Source organism: Rhineura floridana, chromosome 19 (assembly GCF_030035675.1).
Source record: "Rhineura floridana isolate rRhiFlo1 chromosome 19, rRhiFlo1.hap2, whole genome shotgun sequence".
NCBI classification, from domain to species: Eukaryota; Metazoa; Chordata; class Lepidosauria; order Squamata; family Rhineuridae; genus Rhineura; species Rhineura floridana.
Genome location: NC_084498.1, coordinates 28,014,808 through 28,037,149, shown reverse-complemented (window position 1 = coordinate 28,037,149; position 22,342 = coordinate 28,014,808). Strand labels below are relative to the sequence as shown.

The window sequence follows — 22,342 nt, the reverse complement described above, 5'->3', positions numbered from 1 at the left end:
CTTGGCAATCAGAGGAATCGTTAGGCAAAGGAGGAGGAGGAATCTGAGCAATTCCTAGAGGAGCGCCAGGCCTCAAGAGACCCGGCCCTCAGTCAGAGCCAAAGGCAAGGCCTGTTAAGGCCTCCGCTTGGACTCTCCATCTTTTCCCCAAAGGCAGGAAGAGAGACTGATAACCGGGCAGTTTGTTTCCTTGGCTTCTTTTGAATTCTGAAAAGTTTCCCCATCCCTTCTGTCGATCCCTTTTGGCTTGTGGACAAACTCAGCTGATTAGATTCGGGGGCCAACAATTCCAAGGCCACAAATCTGCCAGGGAGGAGACTGGCATATCCAGAACATTCATGGCATCTTGTGCCCACTCAGGTGTGGGGAGAGGAGAAAGGTGCCAAAAATATTGAAAGCAGCAGAGAAACAAGGGATGATGTCACAGGTACCCCGTTCTCAGATTCCTTCAGAGGAAATCAAAAAGCAGCCAAGGGAGGAATGGCTGTCAACTGGAGCAGAATGCTTTATATACCCCCCCCCCGCTTCCAACCAGGATGTTGATGTGCTACAGCCACCTTACACTGACAACTGGGGCCAGTAACTTCTATAAGTCCCCCCCATGCCCCGGCAAGGCTGAATATTCCAGAAATTGCTGCCTCCTTAACAGTTGTGTCAGCTGGTCATTAGCCAGGCTGAACCAGAACAGCCTCCTTTGATGCACACTCAAAGGCAGGACTACAAAGCCCTTGACTTTTGATCCAAGCTATTTGGGACTTTAAACAGCTCTGCTTTCTCCTCTGCCGTTGCTGGGAGGAGTGGGGGTGCTTCAGGGTATCATTCTGGCTTCTAAAGAATCAGTCTTCAGAGGAAATCAAAATGCATGTTTAATACCATGACTGACATGACAATAAACAGCTCCTTATGCCCAAGGCAGTCAGTGAAGTGAGGGCTTTCTTCAGTTTGGAGCAATACAGAGAAGGAAGGGCAACCCGCCATTCACCCTGGGCCAGCATGGAATAACAACTCAGGCTGCCCCTTGGCCACAATCTGGGGAGGGCCGCAGGACTCCATGCTGCCTTCCGCCAGTCCCCCCCCCCCGCCCAGTACATTCCTCCTGCTGGTCTTAACCATGATGGTGTCAGCCCTCTTGTTGACCACGGTTAACCAGGGATCCAGCTTGAGAAGGATCTGAAGCTGCCAAGACCACAGCTCCCACTAGCTCAGCCAATACGCCTGTTTTAGATGATGGTTCCCTTCAGCGACAGCCAGCAGTCCAAAACACTGGAGGGCACCAGGTTGGAGAAGGCTGGCATGCTCCCCAGCTGACCTTTCTGTGCTGCAGCCCACAATATCCAGAGGGCACCAGGTTGAGGAAGGCCGGTCCGCCTAGATGCACCAAGGGGCACAAAATCCTCGCGCATCCCACAGGCCCATCCACCCTCTCCTCTTGCACCCAAGGCCGGCCCTTGCCACAGAAGCAGGCTTTGCGAGCATAGAACAGGGTGGAGGGAGAGGGAGGGAGGGGCTGGGCCAATAACCCCCCTCCCCCCGGAAAAGGCGGATCATTTCCCATGACGGGAGCCAGAAAGTGGAATTTCCCCAACAGAGGAGGTGGTTCCACTGAAGGCAGGCTGGCCAAAGCAAAGGGTTGAGGCTGCAGCGGCGCTTCTCCCCTCTCCTCCTCCTCCTCCTTCCAGGGTCCTGCGGTGCCCTTAGGGGAATCCTCCAGGAGGCCAGAGGCTCGCACCCACAGCTGGCCACTAGCAGCAACCTGGGCTGGCTTGCGGGTTGGCTTCCAGAGCCTCCGGCGAGTTTCCTTCTATTTCTGCAATGAGGGAACAAAGAAATGGCCAAATCAATCCCTTCAGAGCATCACTTTCCAGAAATTATAACGGGCAGCAACAGCTACATCCCAGGCACTGGGGACATTTGCAGAATGTCGCACAGCAAACCCAAGGCGGGCAGAGAGCCTCTGTGCTGTCTGGATGGAAGCTGCAGTCCTATACGCCAGCCTTCGCCAACCTGGTGCCCTGCAGATGTTTTTGGCTGCAACTCACATCTGCTCCAGCCAGCAAAACCATTCCATGCTGTGGCTAATGGGCGCTCTGCTCTAGAACATCTGGAGGGCAGCAGGGTGGAGAAAGTTATTCTAAGCAGAGGCAAATGGAATTTAGCTTCCACCATCCACCTCCCTTGGAAAGTGAACAGGTTTGCTGTGTTTGCTTTTAAGTAAAAGAAAGAATTTAAGTTCAACGTACTGATGAGGTTTCCTGCGCCAATCTGGGCCATTCGGCTGTTGCTCCTCTCCAGTTCCATCAGCATAGACTTTTCGAAGGCCAAGGCAGCAACTCGGGAAAAAAAATCCTTGACATGTTCCCCTGATAAAAGAGGAGGTGTGAGAGAGAGGCGGTGGTGGTGGTGATGCTTTGCCCTTTTAGGGGCTCAAATATTTAAGCCAGGTGTGGCTAACCTGCTGGACTCCAACTCCCATCATCCCTGACCATTGGCCAGGCTGACTGAGGCTGATGGGAGTTGGAAGTCCATCAACATCTAGAGGGCCACAGGTTAGCTGCTCCTGATTTAAATAGGCTGGCCAACACACACCCTGTCTCCAGGAGAGAGCATGCACTCCCACCATCTACACACACACATTGGGGGGGGGGGTTTCGAGGGGGCCACCTTTGCATCTTGTCATGAGCCTACCTGGAGCGCAACCACAGACATGTGCCATTCACAAGGATCAAACACTGCATCCAAGCAGAGGGCAACAACTCTAAAAGAATCCCTCCCCAACATGCCTACTTCAGCACCCGGGCAAGGTGGCAGCTTCAGCCCTTGAAGGAGACTGGCTGGCACGCCCACCCAGCCGCCCTCTCCCAATCGTTCCTGTGGCATTGCGCTCCAAAGCTCTTCCATGAGCGCAACTAACCTGTCTTGGCTGAAACAGACCAATACTCCGCCTGCATTTCGTTGGCAAGATGGATGGCGTCCAGTTCTGTTCGCTCACAGGCAGCATCAGACTGAAAGACAAATGCATGGAACTGCCTGCCGCCTCTCCACTCCAAAGCTGCATTGTGGTTCATGTTGTTTCAGGAAGTGTGAATCAGATGGAGGTGGACCGAATATGAACCAAACACAGGTTTTTCTCTCATCCCCATCCCCAGCCAGGTGCCCTCCTGATGTTTTGGACTGCAACTCCGGGAGGAAGGGTGGGATATAAATTGAATCAGTAACGACAACCACCCCCTTCAGCCCCAGCATGATGCGACTGCGTGGGCTGGGGCTGATGGGAGTTGCAGTCCAAAACATCTGGACGGCACCCATGTGGGTTAGACCAATGCATTGAAGAATTAATCCTGTCAACAGCTATTGGCAGGATCGCAAAACAGGATCCTCTACCTAGAGATACTGCAGATGGCTGCCAACTCTGCTGGGGAACACTTAGAGGCATTTGGCTACACATGGCTGGAAACAGAAGATCAGAACGGTCCAGCACAATAGATCTTTGCTTGGATCGACCAGGGCAATGCCTGTATTCTTACTTCATCACATGTGGAAAATGTAACACGTGATCCTGCCCTTAGTTGGACCCAAACAGAACAAAGAGCCAAACTTGTGGCTGTGTCAGTGTCTGCATAACGCAGATGCATCACACACAGCGCTGCTTCAGCAGAGGGGGAAAGTCCACCGGCCACCTTCCGTGGCTCCAGCCGCCACAGCGCTCAGGCACCCTCCTTGCATTTTCCTCCCATTGCCTTGCCAAGGAAAGTCTGTCCGTCATGACAGGTGCAAAATCCTCTGGGGGCACCTTAGCACTGCTTGTCAGGAGGACAAGAAGCTGTTGAACAGAAATGGTTCACAAGGCCCCCAAGAAGGAGTTGAAGGGGGGATGGAATTGGCTCACCAACACCAGGAAAGGGAATCCTGCCCCGTGGGCTCCAGCCTCGCCCTAGAGGAACAGCTCACCCCACAAAGGATGCCCTTCCCCTCCCCCCCAAGCCCTGCGTGCATCAGCCAGCCTTGTCTCAGGGGGCATCCGGGGGGAGCTTCAGGCGCAGCTTTTTGTGTGTGAGCGACTGGGACGTCAGCGTTCACCCTTCTGCTACTTTCCAGTGATGGTTTGTGGTTGCTATCCCAGCCCTTGCAGGGTCCAACTCTGTTGTGAGGCAAGATCAGCTACCCACCAGCCCTCCCAACAGTTAACACACAGACTGCATAAAGAAACTCTGTACTGAAACTGCAATTACCTAACACCCCACACAGTTGCACCATTTATTTTTGCGAGCAGCGATATGCTTACCACTAAATCTTTTTTTGTTCCAACGAGAAAGATGAAGCTGGAGCCTGGGTCATTCTCCCTCAGCGCATCTTCAAGCCACTGTCTAGAAAAACAAGGAGGAAGAGGAGGAGTGTTTTTGCATAGGATAAAAAAAAGACCCTTGATCTGCCTGGTGTAGAGATGATGATGATGATTTATTAGTTGCTTTTCTCACAGAAGTAACCCAAAGCGACTTAAATTAAAACCAGTTAAAAAAAACACAATCAATCAATAAAACTTTAGAACCACATCAATACAAAATAAAGGACAGGGCTAGAGGTCCCACCCCACTAAAAGAGGCCACCAATAGCTAAGGCCCCACACAGTGAGGGCCAAAAATGACAGAGGGGGCCATCTTGGTAGTTCCACGGCCCTCAGAGGTTCGGGAGGGGGGTGTAACAGGAGAGGGCCTTCTCTGTGGTGGCCCCTAAGTTGCAGCATTCTCTCCCCACAGAGCTGTGTACAACTTCTGCTGTATGCTAAAGTTGCACCTCTTTACTCTGGTCTTTGACACCCGAAGATACACATTTTCAGGACCCACCCTAGTCCTGTGACTGTGATTTAATATTTAATATTGAATCTTTAAATTGTTGTAACCCACTATTGGGACTTTATGGTGAAGGGTGGGTAAGGAATCATGGGTGGCGAATCTCAGGTCCAGGGACCAGAGGCGGCCCTCCAGACCTCTCTGACAGGCCCTTGAGACTCCTCCCAAGCCACGCCCTCGGTAGCCCTGCCCTCTCAGGAGTGCTTTTGCCTGGTGATAACGCCTCTTGCTTGCCTGGTTGGAGAGTGGCGAGACTGTGTTTCGAAACCTCTGACTTTGCACGGCTAGAATGTAAGAGTCGCATCTTTTGCTCTGCCCACTTTTCCCTCTGGCTCCACCCAGATCTGGCATGTGGCCCCTGGGAGGCTGCCCACGAGGAAATGTGGCCGTCAGGCTGAAAGAGGTTCCCCCCCTCAATATCCACACCCACACATATGTATACCATAAAGTGGGGCAGGTCAGCCTCACTCCAGACCTTAGCAGAGCCAGAAGGTCCTATAGTCACACCTCTTCACAGGCACGGAATTTCTCGGGCATCACCGCTGCAGCTGTATCCGTTGCCCCCTTTCCTGTTTTGACCCTAAGGAGCCCCATGTGCCAGCAAAGCAGAGCTTCCCCTCTGGAAGTTAAAAAGTCAGGGAGCTCTTCTGCTGGGTCAGGCCAGCCTCCGCTGAGCCCAACACCCTGCTTCACCAGAGGGAGCGGCCTTCCTCACCCTGACGCCCGCCAGATGCCTTGGACTGCAACACCCGGCAGCCCCAGCAGCCGGCGTCATCATCGCTGGGAGTTGCAGCACTCTGGATATTGGGGAGCACAAGCCGGGGAAGGCTGGGCTTGATTCTCCAGGGAAGCCCACAAGCATGGCAGATGGAAGACTGGCAGCTCTGCCCACATGGCTTGTGCTGCCCACCTACACCAGTATCCCAAGGAGCGCTGAAGATGGGAGCTCTGCTTAGCTAACACCCACAGGCAGACCCACCCTGCTTAAGTCTGCCTAATCCCCTAGTCCTCAGGAAAGAATTGTAGTGACTTACTTGGTGTGATCCAAAGTCTGGATATTGGCCAAATCAAAGACCGTTATAATCACTGCAATGAAAGCAAGACAGGGTTGTAAGAAGTTGCAGGCCTAGCAGCCAGGAGAATGAGTGCTGCCAGGTAGGAAGGACGGAGGCAGCCCCTGACTCACCTTCTGCTCCTCTGTAGTATGCAGATGCAATGCACTTGAACTTCTCCTGGCCGGCTGTATCCCATCTGGGCACGAGAGCAACAAGGAAAGTCAAGCCAGCCATAAGGAGTGCAACCCAAGCAAGCCCAGCAACAAACCAAACGACTAGGGGCACAAGTTGAAGAAGATGGTGATACGAGGGGGGAGGGGAAGGGGGAGGGAGACTGCCGTCCGGAATAAGTCTTTCGTATTACACGGAGGGTGGAGACATGCTCCCCATCCTGCCGGTTCCAGTGCGTCTCCACCTCTCTCTTCTGAAAAAGGGGACACACGACGCTGGTCAAACCTGCCCCATTTTCCTGTAAAAACTGGTGGGATCAGCTTGAGTTGTTGTTGTTGTTGTTTTAATTCAGCTTCAAAGAGATTTTGCAACTGATCCCCCTCCAGGTGTGGCTAATGAGAATGCTTTGCTATAGGCAATGGGTGAGCTCACAGCCTTATATCCTGCTTAACCATGCATCCTGAAGTCAGTGGGACTTATTTCAGTGGAACTACAACATTGCAGCCTTACCGCTAGGGATGGGAGAGGCATTAGATTGAGTTCACCTCTAAAGGCAAGTCTACCCAAATCACACTGCCTGAAACAATATGCCATCTGAAACACAGCCATCCTTCAAAATTCAGAACTTCTCTGAATTTTGCAGTGCAGTTCTTGAGTCACAGAACAGTAGAGTTGGAAGGGGCCTCTAAGGCCACTGAGTCCACCCCCTGCTCAGTGCAGGAATCCAACTTACAGCATCCTCAACAGGTGGCTGTCCAGCTACCTCTTGAATGCCTCCAGTGTTACAGAACCCACCACCTCCCTAGGTGATTGGTTCCATTGTCGTACCACTCTAAAAGTTAGGAAGTTTTTCCTGGTGTTCAGCCGAAATCTGGCTTCCTGCAACTTGAGCCCATTATTCTGTGACTTGCACCCTGGGACAATTGAGAAGAGATCCTGGCCCTCCTCTGTGTGACAACCTTCCAAGTACTTGAAGAGCATGATCATAGTGCTAGTCAAGTAATGTGTAAAAAAATTCATTATACTAGGATAAAGCATGTATATAAATGCATATATTAGTGAAAATAATAAATGAAAATGCATTATATTATGCAACACTGCTTTGCAAAAATGTGTATATTAGGCAAAATTGCATACAATCATGGGTATGTTGGGAGAAATCCCACTAAAATGGTGATTTAAAAAGTTATTGAAGTTTAATTGCAAGCTGATGTGTAAATATGTTGAACTGAATTTAATATTGGAGAAATGAGGAACAGAGAAACCAAAAGGGAGGAATCCGACCGTTCTACTGACCACTCAGTTTCTGATAAATGTGGGCAGGTTTCACGGTGTTCAGTGGGGCTCGCTCATAGACAAGTGGGCACAAGGTTGGTTGATTAACCAACAACATAAACTGGCTGAGGGTGCAGTTCCAATTCACTTGCGCTGGTGCAGGTCACACTGAGGGCTGCAGGGGAGGGGGAAGGAAGGCTGCATTAAATTCCAACTCACATCTGGAGACTGTATGGAATCCCAGCTATCTCAAAACGCTCAATTTCAAAGTCCACTCCAATGGTTGCCTTGTAATCCCGGTCAAAAACATCTTTACAAAACCTGCAAGGGGGAAAAGGGGTAGGAAATAAAGTTGGCAGCATGACATTTTGGAACTTTAAAGAAAGAGGGGGGAAATGAGAGGAAGGGTGGAGACATTATTTTTGAAGGCTGCAGTCCTATACACACTTGCCTGGAAATAAGTCCCAACAAATACAGTGGGACTCACCTCAGAATGGACATGCGTAGGAGTATTGTGTAAATGTTATGCCAGGAAGAGAGACAAAATGATTTAAAAAGTGGTTACTTTCGTAAGTTTATCTACTTATAAATCCACCACTAATGCATTGTTACTGCATCAATGACAAGTTGCAGAATGCACTTGCAAAAAATACCAGCCTGGAGGGGCTTTTACTGTCTGCAGCAGTAAAAGAGCCAAAGGAGAAGATGGAGGCTTATCAAACCTTGATTGAATAAAGTCTACATTTAAAGGTGAGGGCGTCCTAAGATTTAGCATAGGTCTTGAAAGCCCAAGGAAATGTGGGAGAGCATGGAAGCAAGTGCAACATGGCAAGACTGTAGAAGCAGGTTTCCTGCTAACGGGATGCAGAAGGTACCTTAACTTGCAGTTTCCATGCTTTGGGGCACATGGTGAGTTTCTCAGTGACTTAACTCCTCCCTTAAATCGGGGGTTGCCAATGGGGTGCCCTTGCAGGACTCCCAACTCTCATCAGCCCCAGCAGTCAACATGGCCAATGGCCAGGAATTATGGGAGTTGAAGTCCAGCAACATTTGCAGGGTACCAGATTGGCTAGTCCCGTTTTTAATTAAAAGTTGTCAAGCATTAGAATCTTTTTAAAAATACTACTGATACTCTTTGATAAACCCCTAGTAAACTTCATATTTGAGAGAAAGTCCAGTTTTCAAACTGTGCAGTTAAACTTGCAACTGCCTTTCTGGAGGTGGGCGGGGAGGGAAGAAACTCAAAAGCCTGTTTTGTATGCATTTTACGGCTTTCCTGCCCCTCATCACATGGTACCGGCTGCTGCTGCTGTGTCATTAGGCCTGGGTCAGGAGAGGCATAACAGTAAACAGGGGCATTTCCTCCTATTTGGAAATGTTATTTATTTATTATTTATTTGTATTACTTATTCTATTCCTATCCCACCCTTCCTTCCAAGGGAGCCCAAGGTGGCAAGGAAAGGCCTTGCACCATCCTTAAGGAGTTCTACACAAGCACAACATCAACAATTGGCAACTAATGTGCAAACCGCTCAGCTGGAAAAGCCTTATAAAACAGAGGCCAGCTGCTGCCCTAGACAGAAACACTGCACAGTTCTGACAAACACAGCGTGTCGAAACAGATTTATACCTGTTGATGAGGCTTGTTTTTCCAACATAGAGATCTCCCACCACAACCACTTTCGATATTTTTAGCCTGCAATGCATATTTTTCACGTTAGATAGTGTCATTAAAATTGAAAAAGTATCGGGTTAATACCTCTGTTAGGAGCAATCAAAGTGTCAGGAAGTAGTGAGGAAGTTTTCAAGGCCTCCAGAGCTCAGCTTTGGGACGGGTGTTGAGGAAAAGCGAAGCAACAAGAGAGAGACAAACAGCGAGGCGTGATGTCAAGGTCCAGGAGTCTACCTCTCTGCTGGCCACGCCCTGCACTGACCATGCTCCACACCCTCCTCCTCGAGGGCATTTGCCTGGCTGCAAGGTGGCTTTGGGTTGTGACAATGCCCGGGGCTTGCCTGGATGGAGAGATGCCCGGGTGCTTCTAGATAGGGACCTTATCAACAGATCCCATTCTTCTGTCTGAGCACTTGGCAAATTCACTTCCACACATTCCTGTTTTTCAAGTCATATAATATCCCTTGCTGTTCCATTGCTTGCCATTCACACTGGTGGCAGAGTTAGACGGAATGGATCTTGGCTGCGTTTTTATGTCCCTCCCCTCATTCACTCCTTTCCTGCCTTTTACTACCCTTTTTCCATTCTGGGAATGCATGCAGGTATTTCTGTATGTCTTTTAAAAAAAAACAAATCCCAAGAGCAAAACTTAGCTCCAGTCTGTTATCATGTCTCACAATGGGCCAAATAGAACCTTGAGCTTTCTTTGGGGGGGGGGATAGTATTTTTTTTAAAAATGGGATGAGTCTCATGCAAGAGTGTATGCACTGTAATTATAGTTCCCTGGTAACACACACACACACTTACTGTATAGAAATCTTGAGAGAATACTACCTTCGAACCAGGCAAATGGTAGTCAGCAGAAATATATTTATTTCCTTTGGTACTGGGAGGCACTAAAACCAAAACAACTGGGTTGTGCTTGGGGGAGGAGCGGACTGGAGTAAGGGGGTGTGGCAGTGGACCACCCACTAAAATATCACCACACACATGGCAACCTGTCCCCCACACACACCAAAAAACCACACTAAAGAGCTTCCACATCAGCAGTAACTGCACATGTTGGTTTTATGTTGAATTTTCCATGGTAATGGGATATGTGGATTACATTTTTTAAAAGTATGGGCAGGCATATTCGTGACAATGATGTCATGTGCATGCTGCATAAATCTTGTGGGCACCAGCATCCCTGAACTCACAATAAACCCATGACTGGAACCCCCCAGGGGTTGTAGACACCTCCAACTTTGGTGTGACTGGATAACAGAGCAAGAGAAGGATCGTGGCCACCGTTCTGCCCACTTTTGCGTCTGGTCCTGCCCACCTTTGGCACACAGCCCCTGGAAAATTGCCCGTGAGGGAATGTGGCTATCAGGCTGAAAGAGGTTTCCGCCCACTTTAAGAACGTAAACGCTTATCCCAGTGTGAAGCTTTGCTTCTCCTTGGCAGACTCACCCAACAGCTCCCGAGTTCCCTCGCTGACAGGCGCTCCTCACCTGGGCGTGGAAGTGATCTCTGAACTGAAGGCAGGCCTCGGGAGTATACCACTGCGATGCAGACATAAAGAAAGGGAGGGCCTGAGCTCTATGCTGGAGGAAATCTACTGTGTCCACTCACCAATCCAATCCAGTGGTTTGCCAGGCCCAAGGTCAAAAATACGATGGGTTTTGTTTTGAGGGAGTATCTCAAATTGTCAGGGAACACACAACGTGGACAGAGGTGGAAAGTTTACTTATTTATTTATTATTTATTAATTATATTTAAACCCCGCCCTTCCTCTCAGAAGCAGCCCAGGGCGGCAAACAGGCAAATTCCCACCTCCCCCAATTTTACCTTTGGGAAGTGGGAGATGATTCTGCCTCTGCTCATGGGTGGTGCAGCTTGCAGTAGGTTGGCCTTCATTGCCCAAATTCAGTGTGTGCTTCAAGGCACGAGACAGAAATCAGAAAGCAGCCTTGGGGGTCAACAGTGAAACAAAACAATAGTACTTAGCACTTGTATTTTTGTAGTTCTTACAAAGGTAGGTTTCGGTAAGGCAGGTGCGAGGAACCTTTGGCCCTCTAGATGCTACAGGATGACAACTCACGTGCCCCGGCAGCCAGCATGGCCAGTGGTCAGGGATGATGATGGGAGTTGCTGGTCAGCAACCTCTGAAGGGCCAATGGTTTCTAACACTGTTGTATGGTAGTACTAGAACTGGGTACCTCCTGATTTCCAGCTTAGTCTCATCCAAGGCCAGCCCTACCATGGGGCAGAGTGAGGCAGCCACCCTAGAAGGCAGGTGCAGAGGGCCAGGGCGCGGGAAGAGTTGTGTGTGCCAGCCAGGAAGCTTGCCTTGCACCTCTCAGCGAGCCCCCTGCCCTCAGGTGCAGAGGAAGATACCTCAGTATGCATGAAGGGACAGTAAGACTCATCTGAAATAGGAGGAGATGCCACTTTGTCCTTTGCCTCAGGCAGTAAAATGTCTTGGCCTGGCCACCTAGGCCAATAAGCTATACCGGCTCTTCAAGACAGCAAAAGAAACAAATGTCTGCAACTTGTTTCTTTTTTAAAAAAAATCTATCCTGCCTTATCTCACAAGTTCAAGGTGGTATAAATAGAACTGAAAAGGTATATTAATATTGACGTATACGGGCAAGGACTAATCTACTTTCATCTTGGTGATGCCGTATATTCTGCTGTATGATGTTTTACATCAGTCTGCTGATTAGAGAAGAGAATTCTGGGGGGGGAGAGAGAGAGAGAGAGAGAGAGAGAGAGAGGAGCACAAGGAGCAGGGAACCTCTGGCCCTCCAGATGTTGCTGGATTCCAGCCAGCATGGCCAACAGCCAAGAAGGATGGGCGCTGTGGTCCACCAACATCTGGAAGGCCGCACGTTCCCCATCTCTAGCCAACACTGGCTGGCAGCAGCACTCCTGGTTTTCAAGCAGAGGTCCCCTACCTGGAGATGCTGCCAGGACTGAACCTGGGCCTCTTGCCATGCAAAGCAGACGCTCTGCCACTGAGCCACAGCCCTTCCTGTGTCTGCTGGCCACAGGGGGACATGAGCCCCCTGGCAACTTTGGTGACATAAACGCAGCCTGAAAAAAGGCTATTAACACTATTAATATATTAACACTATTAATATAGTGTTGAACTGCGGAGAGGGACAACTATGTTTGGAGTCTCAAACTTTTAATAATTCTGAATGTGAAATTCTCTCTAGAAGACTCAAATGGTTACCTAAATTAGAAAAGGCGGTACTAGACAGATTAAATGCCCCTGATTGTCTTGCTCTTAGGGAGTCTATTTTACTAGATGACCAAACATATGACCCTTACCCACAATTTCAGCAATTAATAAATGTATTGCAGATGGCCTTGAAGACAAATACAGAACATAATCATAAATTGAAAAGTAAAACCCAGTACTCTAAGCCTTGGTTTGATCATGCTTGTGTTGAAAAAGAAGAAAAAAAAATGTTTGATAGCTACTTTTAAATTGTATAAACAAAGCAGGTCAATGGAATCATTGCAGACCTACTGTGAAGCCAGAAGCCAATATAAACTTTTAATTGACAAGAAAAATAAATTAGCGACTCAAGATTTATGGCAGCGTCTTATTTACGCGTCTAAAGAAAAAAATTCTAACCTGTTCTGGAAGATAATAACAAATAGTTGGTCAAAATCATATAACAATTTAAACTGTTATATTCCTCCCCAGGTATGGGAAAGTCATTTCTTAAATCTATATAAAGATGATTTGAACTATCACTTAAAACCTTTTGATATACATTGAAATATCCCGGAATGGGAACCTGTAACAATAGAGGAAATTTTAGAATTAATAACTAATCTGAAAGCTAATAAGGCACCAGGACCAGACAATACTCCAGCTGAAATTTTTGAAGCTAATGTAGCCTGGTGGGCACCCGTGCTGGCGATTCTGTTTCCACACATCGATCATACAATGCAAGTACCAACTGACTGGGGAAGGGCTATAATTGTCCCAATACATAAAAAAGGCTCAATGTTAAATCCAACTAACTTTAGACCTATAAGTCTTTTAAATATTATTGGTAAATTATATGCTGCCCATTTACAAAGTAAATTAAGTCTATGGGTAGAACTAGAACAAATCTTGGTCCAGGAACAGGCAGGTTTCCGGTTAGGTCGTTCGATTTATGATCAGGCCTTGGTATTACATCATCTGAGTGAAAAATATACAGCAAAATCTGGAGGTGCCCTGTATTCGGCATTTATAGATCTAAAAAATGCTTTCAACTCAATATCTAGAAGTAAACTTTGGGGAAAATTGTATAATTCCAATATTGACGTTCGTTTGCTAGCTCTAATACGAGGACTCCACGAAAATACATGTTTGCAGGTTAGATGCAATAAAAAAGGACATCTAACTAAACCTGTACCAACCTTTAAGGGAGTAAAACAAGGATGTATTTTAGCACCGATGTTGTTTAACATCTATATAAACGAAGTTGCTACATCCTTAACCTTAGTTTCCTCCCATCCACCAAGATTAAAGGAAATCCCTAGATCTATTCTAATGTATGCCGATGACCTGGTATTATTTTCAAGAACTCCAATAGGTCTAAAGCGATTACTGGCCACCTTGGCGACAGTATGCTCAAAGGAACAACTTATAATAAATAATGATAAAACAAAAATTATGATTTTTAGCGCCAAAAGGAAAAGGTCGAACCATTGTTGGCGCCTTAACAGGCAATCTATAGAACAAGTTCATGTGTTTAAATATTTGGGGATAACTTTTCAGTCAAATAAATCATGGCAATTGCACACAAAAATGTTAATCATGAATGCAAAGAGAACATCGAAAGCCATATTATCCTTTTTTTATAATAAAGGAGGCCAGCTCATACCAGCAGCTGTTAAACTGTTTGTAGCAAAAGTTGTACCGCAGTTAATATATGGCACTCAAATTAGCACTTGTACAAATTTTCTAGCCTTAGAGGTGGTACAAAACACCTTTTTAAGATCAATTCTAGCTGTCCCGTCTTGTGTTCCAAACTGTATTCTAAGACTACAAACGGGACTTCCAACTATTGAATCTCGGATTTGGTGCATAAGAATTACTTATTGGTTAAAACTACCGGTAATATTCAACCCGGTTGGATTAGCACCCCACATTCTAAAGGATAATTTTGAGTCAGCGTGGAAAAAATTAATCCTAGACAAAATCTCATTTATAGGATTCTCACCATCTTTAATATTAGATATGGGCTATGAAAAGGCTAAACAGAGTATCCTTCAGGGAATTAGAGACATTGACCATCAGCAACAACTAATGTTAGTGAAGAAGACGAGATATAATAGTAATCCATCGGTTCCTATGGCCTATTTATCAAATCTTACCCAACCAAAAAGGCGTAGAGCCTTTACCTTAGCAAGATTCAATGTCCTTCCATCGGCTTTGCTTGTAGGCAAATTTAATAAAGTCCCATATCAGAACAGAAAATGTCCATGTGATAGTGAGGAGGTTGAAACAGTTATACATGTCTTCTTATATTGCCCATTTTACTCTGATTTTAGACAGCAGATAATTACCCCCATTATAGCTCCAATACCAGGTAGAATGGATATATTTTATGAAGAGTTTTTATTGGATGATCATTCCCCTGACGTAACTGAAAAGGTTGCGAAATTCTGCAAATTAGCCATTCGACGCAGGAAACAATGTGTAGACAAAAGGGGTACCTAGTCAATAATTTTAAATTAAATGAATCTTTTAAAAGTAATGGAAAAAGAATGGCGCTAGTTAAAAGTTTTATGAATGTGTTTGATATCAGAATTTGTTATATGTATGTTGTAACATTGTATGTTTTTTTGGTCAACGACCGTAATAATAAATTATCTATCTATCTAGCCTGCTGCCCACCAAACGGCTTTAGAACAAATAAGGCACAACCAACATTGCATTGCCTTAATGCATGACAGAACTCTAAAAGCCACTTTCCAGGGGGGCAACAAGCAGCCTTTTTTCCGTTGGGATTTTTTAACCTTTAAAGCAGCCTCCCCCAGCTTCGTGCCCTCCAGATGGTTTGGGCTACAGCTCCACCCAGGACTGATGGGAAATGCAGCCCAAAATATCTGGGGGTCACCAGGTTGGTAAAGGCTGCTTTAAAGACTTGGGGTGGGGGTTCTTTAAGGACCGCTTTGCTCCGTATGTGCCTTCTTCATGCTCCCCAAATCCTCTGAAGCATTATTTCAGATCTCCTGGCACTGTGAAGCATGGTGGGTACCTACTAAGTCAGGCGTGGGAAACTTTGGCCCTCCAGCTGTTGCCGAACTACAACTCCCATCATCCCCAACCACTGGCCATGCTGCCAGGGGCCGATGGGAGTTGGAGCCCAATAATATCTGGAGGGCCAAAGGTTCCCCGCACCTGTAGCAGGTGAAGGTCAGAGGTGGCTTACCTGTGGGTCTCTAGATATTGTTGGCTCACTTCACCCCCAGCCATTGGTCAGGCTGGCTGGGGCCAACACGAATTGCAGCACATCAACGTCTAATGGGCCACAGATGCTCCCCAGCCCTAGTGTCAGGCTTCTTCTGTGGTGGCATCTGCAATGAGTGATGCCAATTGGCAGCCATCAGGCCTGACACTCAGCTTCCGCCAGCCTGATGCCCTCCAGATGTGTGGGACTACATCTTCTATAGGACCTGTAGTCCCAATGTCTGGAGGGCATCAGGTTGGAGAAGGCTGCTCTATTGTTTTAGGGACTGGCAAAAGCACAACTGCTCAAAAAACGGCTTTTGTTTCATGCTGCTCCCACTTTGACTGCTGTTGGTTTATGATACGATTATTCAGGTTTTATGACTGTCGGTTTTGTTTTTGGTTGGGGTTTTTTTTAGGAATGGTGGGTGCGATTAAGCGCTTTGAAATACTTGACAATATTTTCTGCTTTCTTAGCTATCCAACTTCCTTTTTGAAATCAGCTGGGATGTAATTTTTTAAATTAAATTTAAATAAATAAAAATTATGGTGGACGCAGGAACAGGATAGGCAAAAACTGTGACAGGTACAGGGATCAGGAACTTTCCCCACCCCCTGCCTTCGTGCTTTGCTAAATGAAGTTGTTTTCCAGGCCAGCCTCTGGAGTTGCAGGAGGAGGGCAGGGGAGAAGGGGAGGGCGGTCAGTTAAACTATAATCCAAATGGATGGAAGCATGTTGACTGTAAAATGAGGCCCTCACAAAGGGAGTTTCTCTGCATTCCCTTCTCTGGGCTATTGTCAGCTCAGAATACCACCCACCTTTACTATGGCAACTTCTTGGCACCATCTTTTTATCCCCAAAAGGCCCGGCCATCTTATCACTACGGAAAATGCAAAGCTCGCTTGCAAACAAACAGGCTACAAACTTGGAATCAAACATGGCACTGATCAGGGGAAACAGGCAGGTCAAGGTGTTTTTAGTATAATTCAAACCCAAATCTTGATGACCGCCTTCTGCCCTAACCCACAGTAACCTCTGTGGTTATATGGGGCTACCTTTCGGAAGCATCTGACAGACAAGATGGCGGCTGCTTCGTCGAGAAGGCAGCACAGACTGAAGAGGAGCCCCACTTTGGGAGGTGTGATTTGGGCCTTTGATCAGGGTGCATTTGGGAGAGGACCATCCATTGGTGGTAGAGCCCCTGCCTTGCACGCAGCAGCTCCTGGCTCAATGCCCAGCAGCATCTCCAGTTGGACTAGAAATGTCTCCTGCCTGAAACCCTGGAGTGAAAAGGGAAGCTCAAGCCTATGGAGCTCCAGGTGAAAGCTGTGTATGCCATTTTCACATAAGGTGCCATGAAATGGGGTGGAAAGATGAAGGTCCTGCTTAAGGCAGCTGATTTTGGGTTATCAAGACTGTGACTGCATACACACTCTACACTGAAAGCACATGGCTTCCCTCAAAGAAGCCGGAGAGCAGGAGTTTGTTAAGAGTGCCAGGCGTTGTAGCTCGGTAGGGGGTAAACTACAGTTCCCAGTATGCACTGGGAGAAGCTACGCACTTTAAATCAGAGCTTGGAAAAGTTACTTTTTTAAAACTACAACTCCCATCAGCCCCAGCCAGCATGGCCAATGGATTGGGCTGATGGGAGTTGTAGTTCAAAAAAGTAACTTTTCCAAGCTCTGCTTTAAATGCATGGTGTACAGAGCCACAGTCCTCCGAGGCAACTTCTCCTGGACATGCCCCACTGAAACACGTCAGTCCTCTTGTGCAGCTCCCATTCACCGCAGTGAGGCACACCCAGGAAAACTTCCAGATGAACTGGGCTCATCAGGGCAGCCTTCTCCAGCCTTCCCCTGGGGATCTCCTTACAAGGCCCAGCCAGCACCATGACAAGCAGCAGCTAGGGCTCCGGCTGGGACTCAGAGGGACCAACCAAGCCCACTGGCCAGAGGGGCTGGAGGTCAGCTCAGGCCCCATCACCATGGCCTGGCTTGAGCCAGGCTCCAAGGCATAAAAAGCCTCAGAGCAGCCTTCCCCAACCTGGTGCCCGCCAGGAGGTTTGGACTACAGCTCCCATCAGCCTCAGATGTTTTGGGCTACAAATCCCATCAGCTCCAGCCAGCCTTGCTGTATGATGCTTCTGCTGATGGGAATAGTAGCCCAAAACACCCAGAGGCACCAGGTTGGGAAAGGCTGCATGGGGGTACCATTTGGCTTTCCAGCCTAGAAAGTCTCCAGCCCGTTAGAATACACCTTTATGCCTCTCTCATTCCATTTGTGAATATAACCAGTCAGAGAAAAAGTGGTGTACAATCTTATCTATGTACTGTTCACGTTTCTATTAACCAGTTAAATAAAAGAGGGGCCCATTTAAGCCTCATTTGGGAGTGTGGGAGGGGGGTTCACCCTAGCTCAGCCCGTCAGCGGCTGCAAGGCGTCCAGCAACCGCTTGCACGGGCCCTAGTTCTACAACAGGCCACCAGCTCATTAACAAAAAGCAAGGCGGGGGGGGAGAGGGGAGGCTGAATCCCCCCCTCCATTTGCAGAAAGGGGCTTTTCTAGTTAGAGCGTCGGTTAATGGCAAAGAGCGACGACAGCGGAAGACTCACCGACCGTGCAGGAGGAGCCGCGGGCTTCCAAGGTGCGAAAGGGCGGCGGCGGCGGCGGCGGCGGCGGCGCCATGGGAACCAGAGCGCCTCCCCGTCGCAAGGTGGCGTTCAGAGGCGGAGGCGCTGCCCAAGGCCCACCGGGGAGCTCTTGCTGGGCGGGGCTGGCGACGAATGGTGCCCGCTGCTCCCTGCCAGATGTTGCCACTCTCGGCCTGCTGGCGCAGGAGCGGAGCAAACGCTTTGCCTGCTTCTGCTGCGGCAGAGCTGGGCAGTTTCCACCTGGGCAGCTTTTGCAACATCTGCATCCCCTCTTTTAGAAGACAGAAGTATGAGCACAAGCCTCCTGGAGAAATTCCTCTGTGAATGATCCCCTGGGCTAGACCGCGCTGATGCTTCCAGAGAGAGCAACCTCGTGCACTCCCTCCCTCCTTACAAGGGCAATAATAGGAACAACAACAACAACTATAGACAGTTGGCTGGATATACTGGTTTTGGCAAGGCCCTTTGGGGAGATGAACCCAGGCCTTCCCACCGCCGGCCTTGGGGTTGCAGTTGCGCTCAGGGCCTGCTTGCTTTTGGGCTTCCCACTGCGGCATCTGGCCGGCCACTGCCAGGACAAAGGCTGGACTAGTCGGGGCCCCTTTGGGCTCTTCTTAGCTTCTCTTTTACCACCTGCCTTATGGCTCTTGGCCTAAAGACAGCTCGTTATTTTTCCATCTACATCTCTGGGAGGAAATCCTGAATGATGATGATAAACAAACAAACTAGCGTTTCTTTGCCTGTCCAAAATTACCTCAGCTGGAATCCAGGAATTGTGCAAGCCGTACAACTGACAGTAAGCCCCATTTAATCCAATAGGATTTAATTCCGAGTAAAGAGGCAAATACTATTAAAATCTCTACACACACAGGGTCTTCGAAATATGACTGATTTAGGCATTTTTCCACATCTCCCAAGTCGTTGTGTCCTCTGGGGGGGCTCACAAGTCAAAGTCAGAAGCAGCACCAGCGAGAGGCCGCGGCTTTGTGCATGTCTTCGGCCGTGCGTTGTCTTCGCCGCCCTTCTTCCCAGCAGGAGCCCAGGGCGGCACATAATAGGAGGCATCCAGCCTCTCACCAACCTGGGCCCTGAGGGTATTTGGGACTTCAACTCCCATCAGCCCCAGCAAGCATGGTCGCATGACGCTAGGGCTGAGGAGAACGCGGTTGTGCTTGCTGGGGCTGATGGGAGTTGTGGTCCACAGCCTGGAGAAGGCACCAACTTGGGAGAAACTGTCTTGGGTTTTCCACAGAGCGCTTAGGATCTCACCCGACTGCGCCTCTCGCCGCTTCAGTGTGCGGCCTGGCGTGGCTTCGCCGCCGCCCCGCATCCTGCCCTCAGTCCTCCACAGCCGCTACTAGCGTGAATTACGATGTTTGCGCTCTGCCGGACTGCGGCCCCGCCGCATAGTGTCTCTCCCGAGAGCGTAACTTGGTATTCACAGAGCGAGGGCGTCCCGGTCGCTTAGCAACCAGAGGCCTAGACAGTGCGGTTACCTGACGGGGCTCGAGGAAGGCGACATTCCCCCCTTTCGAAAAACTGGGATTATTGGGGTCCTGCCCTTCCTCCTCTCCCGTTCCTATTCTTGCGCGTGCGCGGACCATATCATATTTGTTCTAGTTATTATCGTTCATTTCGATTTTGCATTACTATTTTTGTTTAGCGTCTTTTAAATTTGCTCAATTTCTAATCCCCCTTCGTGTTTTTCTTTCATGAATATTACTGTATTCATTGTTCATATTGAATCGTGGGGAAAGGGGGAGAGAATAGATCTCTCCTTTAAATTTAACTCCCGTCTTGCTTTCAATTGCAACCTTTAAAAAAAAGACACGTGTCCTCTTCACACGTGCGCCTTGGAACGGAAGCACAGACGTGTGTATACCTGCCTGCCTGCCCTGCCTTCTTGCCGTCCCTTTTTCCTCTATGCCCCAGGCCTGGGGCTTGTTTTGAGGCAGGGCCTGACTCTGCTGCTTCCTCTCAGCACTCCTAAAGAAGGGTCTGTTTTGATATTTACTTTGGGGGGACAGAAGGAGCTTGGAATGGCACTCCTGCCCCGGATCTCCTCCAAACTGCCCCCTGATATCAATCCCACAAAAGCCCCCATTGCTTATGGCCGGAGGGGTCTCCCAAAACTCAACGAGGAGTTGGAGGACTCCGAGCTGCTGACCCGGCAGCGGGCATTGATGGCGCTGTGCGATCTGGTGCACGATCCGGAGAACGTCTACGAAGCAATTCGGATCGGTAAGAGATGCCCAATACACCACCGTGCCCCTCTGGGCTGAATTGTTTGCTCTTTGTTTATTCCACTTATTTATAGCCCACCACAAGGCCTTCCAAGACAGCTTACACAAGTAACATTATTTTTAACACACACACACACTCCACAATATCAACATAGGAAAAGCCACAACGATCCTTCCCACAGGAGAGATGGTGATAGAATGGCCCTGTTTTGGGGTGTTGTGGGGAGAGGGTAGTCCAGCCAGATCAGGCTGTGATGTCTTCTTCATCTGCCTCCTCCTCTTCATGGGGATCCTTGCACAAGGAAGCCCTGTGGAGATGGGGAGGGATGTCACACAGCTTCAGTGCAAGTTGGATTGCCACCTCCTTTGGGTCCATGGGCACACTGGCAAACTGGAGTAATTGTCGTGGGCACCGTTGCATAAAGTAGGTTCAGGATGGACAAAACAAATACTCAGGTAACGTATGGGATGTCCAGTTTCAGATGCAGTCCAGTTCTGGCAGTTCCAGATGGCAGATTCCCTCTGCCGTTGGAAGCGCAATGTTGTCATAGGTGGATCTGATCTAGCAAAGCAGTTTTTAATATTCTTTTGTAAACTGAGCTGAACTGAAAAAGAGGAATTCCATAAATCATAGGCCCTCAAAGACATTGTAATGATAGTAGAAACCAGTGTTTCAGGCGGCATCTCGGGAAGCAATTCCAGAGCAAACCAGCAGACAATCTGCTTCAAAAAAAAAACATTTTTGGCACACTGTTATTTCACATTGTTAAGGGAAGTTTGTTTGTCCTCACTAGGGATGGGATCCATTGGCCAGTGCCGGTTCGAAAGCATTCTGTCAATGTAACAGACTGGCATCGATTTGAGTTTGTCCTGTATCAGCTTGCCGCTGGTTTTACTGATTCGTGCGGGTTTTTTTGATAAATTATCATTCTTACAATCAATGTTTTAGAGGCAGATTTTCTTTTTTAAAAGTCCACTTTCAAAAATAGCTGTGAAAATTCACTACATTAAAATCCGATCTTCAGCGACTGAGAACAAGCAAATTAATGGAAAATTCGGTACCAAATCCGAATTGGGTGGAATTCTAGCACATCACTAGTGCACACCTCAATCTTAAGAACACAAGAAGAGCCAATGGTCCATCTGTCCCAGCATCCTGTTTTCATAGTAGCCATCCTGTTGCTCCTGGGACACCTGCAAGCAGGACCTGAGTACAGAGAGCACTCTCACATACTGGAGATTCCAGCAACTTGCACCGGGAAGCATACTGCCTCCACTTATGGTGGCAGAGCGTAGCCATCATGGCTAGTAGTCATTGATAGCCTTTTTCCTCCATGAATTTATCTAATCCTCTTTTAAGTCCAGACAAGTTGGTGCCAATCACTGCTTCTTGTGGGAGTGATTTCCATAGTTTAAATATGCGCCACGTGAAGAAGTCCTTTCTCTTATCTGTCCTGAATTGTCCAACATTCTGCTTCATTGGATGTCCACAAGTTCTAGTGTTATGAGGGAGAAAAACGTTTCCCCATCCACTTTCTCCATGCCATGCACAATTTTATACGCTTCTATCGTGTCATCTCTTACTTGCCTTTTCTCTAAACTAAAAACCTCAAATGCTGATAATTCATTTGCTCTTTTCTGAACCTTTTCTAGCTCTACAATATCCTTTTTGAGGTGAGGTGACCAAAACTGTGCACAGCATTCCACATGCAGCCGCACCACAGATTTGTATAACGATATTCTAATATTGTCATTTTTATTTTCACTCCCTTTCCTAATGATCCCTAGCATGGAATTTGCCTTTTTCACAGCTGCCGCACACGGGGTCGACATCTTCATCGAGATATCCACTACAACCCCGAGGTCTTGTGCCTGGCTAGTCACCGTCAGTTCAGACCCCATGTGCATATATGTGAAATTCAGATTGTTTGCTCCAATACGTGTAACTTTACACTTCTTTACATTGAATTGCATTTGCC

At 48.1% G+C, this 22,342-nt stretch overlaps 2 protein-coding genes across 3 annotated transcripts in view; one reads left to right on the top strand and one right to left on the bottom strand.

Annotated features, from left to right (window-relative positions):
* Positions 1–849: 849 nt before the first annotated feature.
* On the bottom strand, positions 850–18,221 carry RAB36 (RAB36, member RAS oncogene family). Of its 2 annotated transcripts, none has more exons than XM_061602947.1 (11): positions 18,082–18,221; positions 10,854–10,974; positions 10,476–10,567; positions 8,979–9,044; positions 7,568–7,669; positions 6,034–6,098; positions 5,882–5,933; positions 4,283–4,364; positions 2,912–3,002; positions 2,241–2,360; positions 850–1,807 (listed from the first exon to the last, which is right to left on the bottom strand). In XM_061602947.1, exons 2-11 carry the CDS (start codon positions 10,920–10,922, stop codon positions 1,743–1,745), a joined length of 804 nt encoding a protein of 267 aa, XP_061458931.1. In that variant the 5' UTR covers positions 10,923–10,974; positions 18,082–18,221; the 3' UTR covers positions 850–1,742. The 2 variants fall into 2 exon arrangements, with proteins under 2 accessions (XP_061458931.1, XP_061458932.1); XM_061602948.1 differs by lacking the exon at positions 18,082–18,221 and adding an exon at positions 15,452–15,531.
* A 1,763-nt stretch (positions 18,222–19,984) lies between these two features.
* Positions 19,985–22,342, top strand: part of RSPH14 (radial spoke head 14 homolog) — a 65,211-nt gene continuing 62,853 nt past the window's right edge. The window contains exon 1 of the mRNA XM_061602488.1: positions 19,985–20,361. Within this exon, the coding sequence (XP_061458472.1) occupies positions 20,160–20,361 (202 nt within the window). The 5' untranslated portion in view covers positions 19,985–20,159. The remainder of the gene's footprint in view (positions 20,362–22,342) is intronic.